General features: G+C 38.2%; 1 protein-coding gene across 5 annotated transcripts in view; it reads left to right on the top strand.

Annotated features, from left to right (window-relative positions):
* The window catches only part of POC1B (POC1 centriolar protein B), a 108,114-nt gene that overhangs the window by 53,085 nt on the left and 40,426 nt on the right, over window positions 1–14,603 (top strand). The window contains exon 10 of one of the 5 annotated variants that reach the window (XM_055585948.1): window positions 12,877–13,029. The exons of the other annotated variants lie outside the window; for them this stretch is intronic. Within the exon in view, the coding sequence (XP_055441923.1) occupies window positions 12,877–13,014 (138 nt within the window). The 3' untranslated portion in view covers window positions 13,015–13,029. Of the gene's footprint in view, window positions 1–12,876; window positions 13,030–14,603 lie in introns of those variants that run through there. 5 annotated transcript variants of the gene reach the window in all.

The raw sequence follows: 14,603 nt of genomic DNA on the forward strand, positions 1-14,603 counted from the left end.
CAAGAATTTTTAGGGCAATTATTGAAATGGGTATCTTGAAGCAAGTCTTATGAACAGTAAGAAGAGGTTTAAGCATTACACCTAGTAATTGAGACCATTTTACTGTTTGCCAACATATATTTTCATATATATAATTGTCTGTTTAGCTGTACATTTGTCTTTGCTGGATACTTAGCTGGGATTAGTCTATTTCTTTCGATTTTGCATGATTCTTCTTAAGTTCTTTTTTCTCTCAGCAAGAGCTGAAATCAGGAATCACTATTGTCTGTTCATCTGAATTTTTTTCCCCAATCATTGGCAGAATCTCTCTTTGTTTTTAGAGTAGATGTTTTGAATTTTTCAGATATTATTCCTGAATAGCAGTTCCCAGCCACTTCATGATTATTATTCATGCTGTGGTTCGACTCCTTTCCGTGGTTCCTGGTCCCTCACCCGCTGTTGGTCCTTTAACTTAGGTTTCGTCGGTTTTGGTCTTTTCTCTTACCTCAGCTGTTTCTGTAAGTCTCAGGGTTTTTTTCTTTTGTGTGTGTGTGTGTGTGTGTGTGTGTGTGTGTACACTCATGTGTAAGTTTTCAGAAAAAAATGATATCTTTGGACAGTTTTCTAGATTTTGTTTAATCTGGCCACATCTTTGGGATTTCTTCCCTTGTTTTTCCATGGTAGTGTTTATTTTCAGTTCTTTGCTATGATTTTTGTCCTTTTCAACTTGCAACCATATTTCCAGACCTTCTAAATAAAGTATTTACCATTGTGCTTTACCTCATCTTTGTGCCATTTATTGTATTATCATTTCCTCACTTTTTCTTTAATCAATTATTTCAACTTTATTGTAAAATGTAATAATAGGATAATGTGTTGAAAATAAGAACGTTCAGTTCAGTTCAGTCACTTAGTGGTGTCCGACTCTTTGCAACCCCATGGACTGCAGCACACCAGGCCTCCCTGTCCATCACCAACTCCCAGAGTTTACTCAAAGTCATGTCCATTGAGTCAGTGATGCCATCCAACCATCTCATCCTCTGTTGTCCCCTTCTCCTCCTGCCTTCAATCTTTTCCAGCATCAGGGTCTTTACCGATGAGTAAGTTCTTGACATCAGGTTGCCAAAGGATTGGAGTTTCAGCTTCAGTATCAGTCCTTCCAATGAATATTCAGGACTGATTTCCTTTAGGATGGACTGGTTGGATCTCCTTGCTGTCCAAGAGACTCTCAAGAGTCTTCTCCAACACCATAGTTCAAAAGCATCAATTCTTGGGCACTCAGCTTTCTTTATAGTCCAACTCTTACATCCATCAGAGAAGGCAGTGGCACCCCACTCCAGTACTCTTGCCTGGAAAATCCCATGGACGGAGGAGCCTGGTGGGCTGCAGTCCATGGGGTCGCTAAGAGTCGGACACGACTGAGTGACTTCACTTTCACTTTTCACTTTCATGCATTGGAGAAAGAAATGGCAACCCACTCCAGTGTTCTTGCCTGGAGAATCCCAGGGACAGGGGAGCCTGGTGGGCTGCCGTCTATGGGGTCGCACAGAGTCGGACACGACTGAAGCGACTTAGCAGCAGCAGCAGCAGCTTACATCTGTACGTGACTACTGGAAAAACCATAGCTTTGACTAGACAGACCTTTGTTGGCAAGGTAATGTCTCTGTTTTTTAATATGCTGTCTAGGTTGATCATAACTTTTCTTCTAAGAAGCAAGTGTCTTTTAATTTCATGGCTGCAGTCACCATCTGCAGTGATTTCAGAGCCCCCCAAAATAAAGTCTGTCACTGTTTCCATTGTTTTCCCATCTATTTGCCATGAAGTGATGGGACCAGATGCCATGATCTTTGTTTTCTGAATGTTGAGTTTTAAGCCAACTTTTTCACTCTCCTCTTTCACTTTCATCAAGAGGCTGTTTAGTTCTTCTTCACTTTCTGCCATAAGGGTGGTGTCATCTGCATATCTGAGGTTATTGATATTTCTGCTGGCAATCTTGATTCCAGCTTGTGCTTCATCCAGTCCAGCATTTCTCATGATGTACTCTTCTTATAAGTTAAACAAGCAGGGTGACAATATACAGCCCTGACATACTCCTTTCCCAGTTTGGAACCAGTCAATTGTTCCATGTCCAGTTCTAACTATTGCTTCTTAACCTGCATACAGATTTCTCAGGAGGCAGGTCAGAACATTAAGTGAATGTATCATTTGCTTTTTTTTATTATATATTCCTAGACTCTACCAATATTTATTAAGTTCATACTATGTGTAAATACATGGTGGTATATGTTTTAGATCTTCAAAATGGATTGTAAAAAGTTCCATTTTCACCAGTGTGATTAAATGGATACCTCCCACTAAAAACAACTATGAATGCTTGATGAACTGTAGTCATCTATGTATTTACATGAGGATGGCTCATGGAATTTAATTCTATGCAATAGATTGTATTGCACTGAAATCATTATTCATTTTTTAAAATAAATTTTATACATTTTTAATTGGAGGATAATTGCTTTACAATGTTGTGTTGGTTTCTGCTATACCACAATGTGAATCAGCCTCCCTCCTACTTCCCTCATCCCACCCCTCTAGGTTGTCACAGAGCACCAAGCTGAACTTCCCACTGGCTGTTTTGCACATGGTACTATATATATGTCAATGCTACACTTATCTATGCGCCTCCTCTTCTCCTTCCCCACCCGTACCCACCAGTCTGTTCTCTATGTCAGCATCTCTATTTTTGCCCTGAAAATAAGTTCCTCAGTACCATTTTTTAGATTCCATTTATGTATGTTAATATATGATATTTGTTTTTCCTCTTTCTGAGTGATTTTACTCTGTACAACAGGCTCTAGGTTCATCCACCTCACTCAATTCCTTCCTTTTATGGCTGAATAATGTTCCATTGTTTATACGTACCACACGTTCTTTATTGATTCATCTGTTGATGGACATCTAGCTTGCTTCCATGTCCCGGCTATTGTAAATAGTACTGCCATGAACACTGGGGTACATGTGTCTTTTTGAATTATGGTTTTCTCAGAGTATATGCCCAGTAGTAGAATTGCTGGGTCATATGGTAGTTTTCTTCCTAGTGCTTTAAGGAATCTTCATTCAGCTCTCCATAGTGGCTGTATCAATTTACATATCCATCAACATTGCAGGAGGGTTCCCTTTTCTCCACATCCTCGCTAGCATTTACTGTTTGTAGATTTTTTTGATGATGCCCATATCACCATCATGAGGTGATACCTCATTGTAGTTTTGATTTGCATTTCTCTAATAATGGGCAATGTTGAGCATCTTTTCATGTGTTTGGTGGCCATCTTTGGAGAAATGGCTTCTTTGGAGAAATGTCTGTTTAGGTGTTCCACCCGTTTTTTGACTGGGTTGTTTTTTTGATATTGAGCTGCTATAACTGTTATTTTGGAGATAAATCTTTTGTCAGTTGCTTTGTTTGCAATTATTTTCTCCTCTTCTGAGGGTTGTCTTTTCAGGATTGTTTCCTTAATTTCTCTTTCTGACTTTTTGTTGTTAATGTATAGGAATGCAAGAGGTTTCTGTGTATTAATTTTGTATCCTGCTGCTGCTAAGTCGCTTCAGTCGTGTCCAACTCTGTGCGACCCCATAGACGGCAGCCCACCAGGCTCCCCCGTCCCTGGGATTCTCCAGGCAAGAACACTGGAGTGGGTCGCCATTTCCTTCTCCAATGCATGAAAGTGAAAAGTGAAAGGGAAGTTGCTCAGTCGTGTCTGACTCTTAGCGACCCCATGGACTGCAGCCTTCCAGGCTCCTCCATCCATGGGATTTTCCAGGCAAGAGTACTGGAGTGAGACTTTACTAAATTCATCAATTAGCTCTAGTAATTTTCTGGTGACATCTTTAAAGTGTTCTGTGTATAGTATCATGTCATTTGCAAACAGTGGGAGTTTTACTTCTTTTCCAGTCTGGATTCCTTTTATTTCTTTTCTTTTTTTCTCTGATTGCCATGGCTAGGACTTCCAAAACAATACTCAATAATAGTGGCAAGAGTCGGCATCCTTGTCTTGTTCTTGATCTTAGAAGAAATGCTTTCACTTTTTCACCATTAAGAATGTTTGCTCTGGGTTTGTCATATATGGCCTTTATTTTGTTGAGGTAGGTTCCTTCTGTGCCTACTTTCTGGAGAATTTTTTATCATAAATGGGTATTGAATCTTGTTGAGAACTTTTGCTACATCTATTGAGATGATCATATGGTTTTTATATTTCAATTTGTTAATATGGTGTATCACATTGATTGATTTGTGTGTGTTAAAGAATCCTTGCATCCCTGGGATAAACCTCACTTGATCATGGTGTATGATCCTTTTAACGTGTTATTGGATTCTGTGTTTGCTAGTATTTTGTTGAGGATGGTTGTTCATCAGAGATATTGGCCCATAATTTTCTTTTTGTGTGGTATATTCAGTATTGATATCAGGGTGATGATGGCTTCTTAGAATGAGTTTGGGAGTTTTCCTCCCTCTGCAGTTTTTTGGAAAAGTTTGAGAAGGATAGGTTTAGCACTTCTCCAATATTTGACAGAATTTGCCTGTGAAGACATTTGGCCCTAGGCTTCTGTTTGTTGGAAGATTTTTTTTTATCACAGTTTCTATTTCAGTGCTTGTGATTGGTCTGTTCATATTTTCTATTTCTTCCTGGTTGAGTCTTAGAAGGTTTTACTTTTCTAAGAATTTGACTGTTTCTTCCAGGTTGTCCATTTTATTGGCATATAGTAGTCTCTTGTCCGGAGAAGACAATGGCACCCCACTCCAGTGCTCTTGCCTGGAAAATCCCATGGACAGAGGAGCCTGGTAGGCTGCAGTCCATGGGGTCGCTAGGAATCGGACATGACTGAGTGACTTCACTTTCACTTTCCACTTTCATACACTGGAGAAGGAAATGGCAACCCACTCCAGTATTCTTGCCTGAAAAATCTCATTGACAGAGGAGCCTGGTGGGCTATAATCCATAGGACTGCAAAGAGTCTGACATGACTGAAGCGACTTAACATACACAGTATTTTTAATTTCAGTAATTGTGTTGTTCATTACTATTTATTCTTTATTTCTTCTAGGTCCTTGCTAAATGTGTTAAAAGAATCTTGCATTTTCTCCTTTCCACTTTTGAGATTTTTGGATCATGTTTACTATCATTACTCTGAATTCTTTTTCAGGTAGTTTGCTTATTTCCTCTTTGTTTTTGCAGCCCCATTGTCTGTAGGTCTTGTGGGTTTTTACCTTGTTCCTTCAACTGTACAATATTTCTCTGTCTTTTCATTTTGTGTCATTGTGTTTGAGGTCTCCTATCCTCAGGCTATAGGGTCATAGTTCTTGCTTCCAGTCTCTGCCCCTGGTGGGTGAGGTTGGTCCAGTGGCTTGTGTAAGCTTCGTGTTGGGAGGGGCTTGTGCCCGCATTCTGGTCAGTGGGAGTGAGTTTTTTCCTGTTGATGGGCAGGGCTGTGTTTGGGGTATCTGTGGGCAGCCTGCCTGCTGCTGCTTGGGATTGTGTTCCTGTCTTGCTTATTCTTTGGGTGAGGCACCCAGCACTGGGTGCTGCCGACAGTTGAGTGGTGCTGGGTCTTGGATTTGGATGGAGGCTTTTGTGGGAGTTCTCACTGATAATACTGCTTGAAATCAGGAGTACTCTTGTGGTCCAGCGTCCTGGACTCAGCACTCCCACCCAGAGGCTAAGGCCCAACTTCTGGTTAGTGAACCAAGACCCCATAAGCCGTTTGTCATGGCAATAAAGGGGATTTAAAAAAAAAACACAAAAAATGAACTCCAGACAAATGGTAAAAGCAAAATTAGACAAGCAGAAACAAAAACAAAAGAACACACATACACACACACGAAACTAAAACAGAAAGCAAATTACAAGAGAGCAACCGGACAAACAAAAGAAAGCAAAAATGAAATCCACCAATTAAAAACAAAACTAGGGGATTGGGACCAGCTGCTTTCGCTCATGCTTGTTAAAAAGCAGGAGCAGGAGCAGATAGTACAGGGTCTACCAAACAGGAAGGCTTGGCTTTGGAGAAGCAATCTGAAAATTCATCCTCTGCAAAAAAAATGAAAAGGAAGTTTCCAGTCTCTGTGTATAAGCACTCAGAGTACTTTTGCTGATGAGCTATTTCAAGACCTTCGGCTGAACACTCAGCTGAAATACTGAAACACAAAAATAAATGATCCGAGGAGGAGCCAAGATGGCGGAGGAGTAGGACGGGGAGAACACTTTCTCTCCCACAAATTCATCAAAAGAGCATTTAAACATCGAGTAAATTCCACAAAACAACTTCTGAATGCTGGCAGAGGACATCAGGCACCCAGAAAAGCAACCCAACTCTTCGAAAGGAGAGAGAAGAAATACAGCTCCATCCACCAGAACATCGACACAAGTTTCCCTAACCAGGAAACCTTGACAAGCCACCTGTACAAACCCACACACAGTGAGGAAACACCACAATAAAGAGAACTCCACAAACTGCCAGAATACAGAAAGGACACCCCAAACTCAGCAATTTAAACAAGATGAAGAGACAGAGGAATACCCAGCAGATAAAGGAACAGGATAAATGCCCACCAAACCAAACAAAAGAGGAAGAGATAGGGAATCTACCTGATAAAGAATTCCGAATAATGATAGTGAAATTGATCCAAAATCTTGACATTAAAATGGAATCACAGATAAATAGCCTGGAGGCAAGGATTGAGAAGATGCAAGAAAGGTTTAACAAGGACTTAGAAGAAATAAAAAAGAGTCACTATATAATGAATAATGCAATAAGTGAAATTAAAAACACTCTGGAGGCAACAAATAGTAGAATAACAGAGGCAGAAGATAGGATTAGTGAATTAGAAGATAGAATGGTAGAAATAAATGAATCAGAGAGGATAAAAGAAAAACGAATTAAAAGAAATGAGGACAATCTCAGAGACCTCCAGGACAATATTAAACGCTACAACATTCGAATCATAGGGGTCCCAGAAGAAGAAGACAAAAAGAAAGACCATGAGAAAATACTTGAGGAGATAATAGTTGAAAACTTCCCTAAAATGGGGAAGGAAATAATCACCCAAGTCCAAGAAACCCAGAGAGTCCCAAACAGGATAAACCCAAGGCGAAACACCCCAAGACACATATTAATCAAATTAACAAAGATCAAACACAAAGAACAAATATTAAAAGCAGCAAGGGAAAAACAACAAATAACACACAAGGGAATACCCATAAGGATAACAGCTGACCTTTCAATAGAAACTCTTCAAGCCAGGAGGGAATGGCAAGACATACTTAAAATGATGAAAGAAAATAACCTACAGCCCAGATTATTGTACCCAGCAAGGATCTCATTCAAGTATGAAGGAGAAATCAAAAGCCTTTCAGACAAGCAAAAGCTGAGAGAATTCTGCACCATCAAACCAGCTCTCCAACAAATACTAAAGGATATTCTCTAGACAGGAAACACAAAAACGGTGTATAAATTCGAACCCAAAACAATAAAGTAAATGGCAACGGGATCATACTTATCAGTAATTACCTTAAACGTAAATGGGTTGAATGCCCCAACCAAAAGACAAAGACTGGCTGAATGGATACAAAAACAAGACCCCTACATATGTTGTCTACAAGAGACCCACTTCAAAACAGGGGACACATACAGACTGAAAGTGAAGGGCTGGAAAAAGATTTTCCATGCAAATAGGGACCAAAAGAAAGCAGGAGTAGCAATACTCATATCAGATAAAATAGACTTTAAAACAAAGACTGTGAAAAGAGACAAAGATGGTCACTACATAATGATCAAAGGATCAATCCAAGAAGAAGATATAACAATTATAAATATATATGCACCCAACACGGGAGCACTGCAGTATGTAAGACAAATGCTAACAAGTATGAAAGGAGAAATTAACAATAACACAATAATAGTGGGAGACTTTAATACCCCACTCACACCTATGGATAGATCAACTAAACAGAAAATTAACAAGGAAACACAAACTTTAAACGATACAATAGACCATTTAGACCTAATTGATATCTATAGGACATTTCATCCCAAAACAATGAATTTCACCTTTTTCTCAAGCGCACATGGAACCTTCTCCAGGATAGATCACATCCTGGGCCATAAAGCTAGCCTTGGTAAATTCAAAAAAATAGAAGTCATTCCAAGCATCTTTTCTGACCACAATGCAGTAAGATTAGATCTCAATTACAAGAGAAAGACTATTAAAAATTCCAACATATGGAGGCTGAACAACATGCTGCTGAATAACCAGCAAATCACAGAAGAAATCAAAAAAGAAATCAAAATTTGCATAGAAACGAATGAAAATGAAAACACAACAACCCAAAACCTGTGGGACACGGTAAAAGCAGTCCTAAGGGGAAAGTTCATAGCAATACAGGCACACCTCAAGAAACAAGAAAAAAGTCAAATAAATAACCTAACTCTACACCTAAAGCAACTAGAAAAGGAAGAAATGAAGAACCCCAGGGTTAGTAGAAGGAAAGAAATCTTAAAACTTAGAGCAGAAATAAATGCAAAAGAAACAAAAGAGACCATAGCAAAAATCAACAAAGCCGAAAGCTGGTTCTTTGAAAGGATAAATAAAATTGACAAACCATTAGCCAGACTCATCAAGAAACAAAGGGAGAAAAATCAAATAAATAAAATTAGAAATGAAAATGGAGAGATCACAACAGACAACACAGAAATACAAAGGATCATAAGAGAGTATTATCAACAATTATATGCCAATAAAATGGACAATGTGGAAGAAATGGACAAATTCTTAGAAAAGTACAACTTTCCAAAACTCGACCAGGAAGAAATAGAAAATCTTAACAGACCCATCACAAGCACGGAAATTGAAACTGTAATCAAAAATCTTCCAGCAAACAAAAGCCCAGGTCCAGATGGCTTCATAGCTGCATTCTACCAAAAATTTAGAGAAGAGCCCACACCTATCCTGCTCAAACTCTTCCAGAAAATTGCAGAGGATGGTAAACTTCCAAACTCATTCTATGAGGCCACCATCACCCTAATACCAAAACCTGACAAAGATCCCACAAAAAAAGAAAACTACAGGCCAATATCACTGATGAACATAGATGCAAAAATCCTTAACAAAATTCTAGCAATCAGAATCCAACAACACATTAAAAAGATCATACACCATGACCAAGTGGGGTTTATCCCAGGGATGCAAGGATTCTTCAATATCCGCAAATCAATCAATGTAATACACCACATTAACAAATTGAAAAATAAAAACCATATGATTATCTCAATAGATGCAGAGAAAGCCTTTGACAAAATTCAACATCCATTTATGATAAAAACTCTCCAGAAAGCAGGAATAGAAGGAACATACCTCAACATAAAAGCTACATATGACAAACCCACAGCAAACATTATCGTCAATGGTGAAAAATTGAAAGCATTTCCTCTAAAGTCAGGAACAAGACAAGGGTGCCCACTTTCACCATTACTATTCAACATAGTTTTGGAAGTTTTGGCCACAGCAATCAGAGCAGAAAAAGAAATAAAAGGAATCCAGATTGGAAAAGAAGAAGTAAAGCTCTCACTGTTTGCAGATGACATGATCCTCTACATAGAAAACCCTAAAGACTCCACCAGAAAATTACTAGAACTAATCAATGACTATAGTAAAGTTGCAGGATATAAAACCAACACACAGAAATCCCTTGCATTCCTATACACTAATAATGAGAAAACAGAAAGAGAAATTAAGGAAACAATTCCATTCACCATTGCAACGGAAAGAATGAAATACTTAGGAATATATCTACCTAAAGAAACTAAAGACCTATATATAGAAAACTATAAAACACTGGTGAAAGAAATCAAAGAGGACACTAACAGATGGAGAAATATACCATGTTCATGGATTGGAAGAATCAATATAGTGAAAATGAGTATACTACCCAAAGCAATCTATAGATTCAATGCAATCCCTATCAAGCTACCAACAGCATTCTTCACAGAGCTAGAACAAGTAATTTCACAATTTGTATGGAAATACAAAAAACCTCGAATAGCCAAAGCGATCTTGAGAAAGAAGAATGGAACTGGAGGAATCAACCTACCTGACTTCAGGCTCTACTACAAAGCCACAGTTATCAAGACAGTATGGTACTGGCACAAAGACAGAAATATAGATCAATGGAACAAAATAGAAAGCCCAGAGATAAATCCACGTACATATGGACACCTTATCTTTGACAAAGGAGGCAAGAATATACAATGGATTAAAGACAATCTCTTTAACAAGTGGTGCTGGGAAATCTGGTCAACCACTTGTAAAAGAATGAAACTAGAACACTTTCTAACACCATACACAAAAATAAACTCAAAATGGATTAAAGATCTCAATGTAAGACCAGAAACTATAAAACTCCTAGAGGAGAACATAGGCAAAACACTCTCTGACATACATCACAGCAGGATCCTCTATGACCCACCTCCCAGAATATTGGAAATAAAAGCAAAAATAAACAAATGGGACCTAATTAACCTTAAAAGCTTCTGCACATCAAAGGAAACTATTAGCAAGGTGAAAAGACAGCCTTCAGAATGGGAGAAGATAATAGCAAATGAAGCAACTGACAAACAACTAATCTCGAGAATATACAAACAACTCCTACAGCTCAACTCCAGAAAAATAAATGACCCAATCAAAAAATGGGCCAAAGAACTAAATAGACATTTCTCCAAAGAAGACATACAGATGGCTAACAAACACATGCAAAGATGCTCAACATCACTCATTATCAGAGAAATGCAAATCAAAACCACTATGAGGTACCATTTCACACCAGTCAGAATGGCTGCGATCCAAAAGTCTACAAATAATAAATGCTGGAGAGGGTGTGGAGAAAAGGGAACCCTCTTACACTGTTGGTGGGAATGCAAACTAGTACAGCCACTATGGAGAACAGTGTGGAGATTCCTTAAAAAACTGGAACTAGAACTGCCTTATGATCCAGCAATCCCACTGCTGGGCATACACACTGAGGAAACCAGAAGGGAAAGAGACACGTGTACCCCAATGTTCATCGCAGCACTGTTTCTAATAGCCAGGACATGGAAGCAACCTAGATGTCCATCAGCAGATGAATGGATAAGAAAGCGGTGGTACATATACACAATGGAGTATTACTCAGCCATTAAAAAGAATACATTTGAATCAGTCCTAATGAGGTGGATGAAACTGGAGCCTATTATACAGAGTGAAGTAAGCCAGAAAGAAAAATACCAATACAGTATACTAATGCATATATATGGAATTTAGAAAGATGGTAACAATAACCCTGTGTACGAGACAGCAAAAGAGACACTGATGTATAGAACAGTCTTATGGACTCTGTGGGAGAGGGAGAGGGTGGGAAGATTTGGGAGGAAAAAAAAAAAAAAAACTAAAATACAAAACAAAGCAGAACCAAAGCAGAGTGCCAACTGAGGAATAAAGCAAAGGAAAAAAAGACAAAAATGGTAAAAGAAAAAAAAGTTCAGAAAAGCAAATTTGAAATAGAAGCATATATAAAACAAACTGTATATATTAAAACAACAACAAAAAGATCCAAAAAGAGCCAAACAAACCCCAAAAAGAAAACAAAAAACAACACAAAATTTTAAAAAGACAGTGTAGCAGAAAGCCAAAGTAGAAGTAGAAATATATAAAAGAAGTAAAAAGTATGGTTTAAAAAAAAATCCCCAAAGCCTGAATATAAATAATAATAATAAAAACAACAACCACAACATCAGAGAAAAAGGAAAGGAAAAAACCCTAGAAACCCAGAACCAACAGCAGGAGTCTCTCCCCTGCTTCAGCTCCCCCACCCCTAGAAGCAGGTCTGGTCCTGTGTGCTCTCCTCCCCCTTCCTTCCATCCCTCCCAGTCACGCACAGATCTGTATAGTCCTTTCCTGTGGCCAAGGACTCCTAGTATTCAGCCAGTGTTCTGTGAGAACTGATGTATCTCTAGATGTACTCCTGATCCATCTGTGTACAGAGATGCACTCCACATCCACCTACTTTTCCACCATCTTGGTTCTACCACTTTTATTTCTTTGAAAGAAAGAATATATTGTAATTTCTGGTTTATCACATTTTGTTTCAGTTTCTACAATTATAGATGCATTTGTTGATCCCCTGTGATCAAATGCATTCACATCAAGTATATGTGAAATATATTTTAACTTGAGTTTCCTTGTTTCACCCACGCTGATCTTATGGACTCTTGGTGTTTTTCATTCTGGTATTTCTGTAGCTTGGCTGGGCCTGATCAGCAGCATTGCTGCTGCCCTTTTATCCATTCAGACACCTGCCTTTCCAGAGTGGTAGGTGACAGAGCTGCAGGCTGAGCCCAGGTCTCCTTACCCTTAATCTAGTGATACTTCCATGTCACACTGCCTCGGCTCTGGGGACTCAAGCCATTTTCTCTGTGATTTACTCTTAGCCCATAGCCCACTTAAGAGTGCTTAGACTTTCTTTAAGATGTCAACAAGTTCTGTCAGTAGCTCTGCTCTGGCAGTCCAGCCAGAAAGCAGTAAAACTAGCTGGGTTGCTTTGTATGGCTAGGTCAGGATGACCCAGGCCATGCAGAACCATTCTATACCCATATTTTTCACATAGACACTTAAAAATCTATTAAAAACTGGCTTTTCATCTTGGAGTTACAGCTCAGTTACTTGGTGCAGAATCTTGAACATTGGGACTGAATGATTATGTTTGTTGCCTTGAGAAAGTCAACCTTTGTGTATAGTTTAAATTTTCTGTAAATACTTGTTGCTCTTGTTTAGTCTCAGAGTCATGTCTGACTTTTTTGTGACCCTGTGGTCTGTAGCCCGCCAGGCTCTTCTGTCCATGGGATTTCCCAGGCAAGAATACTGGAGTGGGTTGCCATTTCCTTCTCCAGGGAGTCTTCCCAACCCAGGGATCAAACCCATGTCTCTTGCTTGGCAGGTGGATGCTTTACCACTAAGCCACCTGGGAAGCCTGTAAGTACTCATACATATTTACTAAATGGGGATTGAAATAAAGTTTCAGTAGCAATTGTCATCCATCATTTATTTACCAAGAAAATTTTTGAAAATGGCACTTCTGAGAAAGTGAATGTCTGGATACATAATTCAGTTTCTAATACTAGCAGATCAGAGACCAATTCATAGAGTCATTATCCATTTCTTTCTCTTTTCTTAGTTATGGAAGATGGTTGGGGGAACTAATGTTCTGTTTCCCTAAGTGTTACAAGTAATTATGATTTAACATTCTTAAGTATGGCTTGTATATAGGATAGTGACGAGAGCCATTTCCTGAGAGAGTATATAGATTGTACAAAAAGATATTCTTACAACTCCAATTTGTTTTTATTTTTTATATTTAGCAAAAGGCTTCATTCTTACTAGATGCCCAGTGAGTATTGAACATTTACTAAATATCAGTTACTACCTGAGCACTTTGCATTTATTACCTGCTTAAACTAAGTATACAGTATGGCTTACATTTGTCAAAATCCAGATTTTGTGACATAAAATGCCAGAGACTTTGTGATATAGGATTCTGCATAAAAACAACCAACTGTTCATTTTTTTCCTGTAAAATCTCTTAAAGTAAAGCAAGGGTATAAAGTTTTCTGGACAGAGAACATCTTTAACATTATGAATAAATAATTGTTAAATATCAAATTATTTTTTAAAGACTTCAAACTAATGTCTGTGAATCTCTCATAGCTAAAAGGCTGTTAATTTTTAAATGTCACTTAGAATAGTGTGAGTCAGAATAGAAGTTGTACTGTGTATTATTTAAGATAAGCAAATTTTACTTTGAAATACTAAATTTGATGGATTAAACTTTTTTTTCCAAAGCTTTAGGCAAAGTAATATGTTACTTTGGAAATAATTGAAAACAAGCAACCCCCTTTTTTTGAGGTCAAAATTCCTAATTAAAAGACTGAAAATATATTATTAGAAAATGTGAAATAAATAGCATCTAAATGATCTAATTTCCCCAGCTTCCTCTTTTTTTAGTAACAGAAGGGTTTCATTTCTGAGTTTGAAGCAACACCGTATTCCTGTTTTGTATTTTATTATGTTTTCTATTAGGCTGATTTGAATCACATAATCTCAATCTTCTCAGTGAAATTATTTGACATTTTACAAAAGTCATCCATTTGCCAGTCTTTTTAAAGGCACCACTTGTTTGAAGGTGTGGAATCTTATGGAGTCTTAGACCTTGGGTACCAGCTGACTACACATAAAAATTACTAATTCCTACACAGATAGAGAGGGTGATGGCCAGATTGCTTTTAGAATAAATGAGAGATGAAGGTCACATGAAAGGCAGAAAGCATAAAATCTTCTTCTTCACTGTGTCAGACCCCTCCTCTGTCCTTTCTGCTCATCTAACTGCAGAGCCTTTGTTAATGCTCCTGGCCTGGGCACACTGTCTTAATTAAAACATAAGAACAACTTCTTTCTTTTCTTGGTGGGAAAGAAGCTCATTTTTAATACAAGGTATTTTAACCCTGTCCACATTGTGCAATGGCACGTCACTAATTCATGCTGACTTCGT

The sequence above is a fragment of the Bubalus kerabau genome, chromosome 1 (assembly GCF_029407905.1).
Source record: "Bubalus kerabau isolate K-KA32 ecotype Philippines breed swamp buffalo chromosome 1, PCC_UOA_SB_1v2, whole genome shotgun sequence".
Classification (NCBI taxonomy): Eukaryota; Metazoa; Chordata; class Mammalia; order Artiodactyla; family Bovidae; genus Bubalus; species Bubalus kerabau.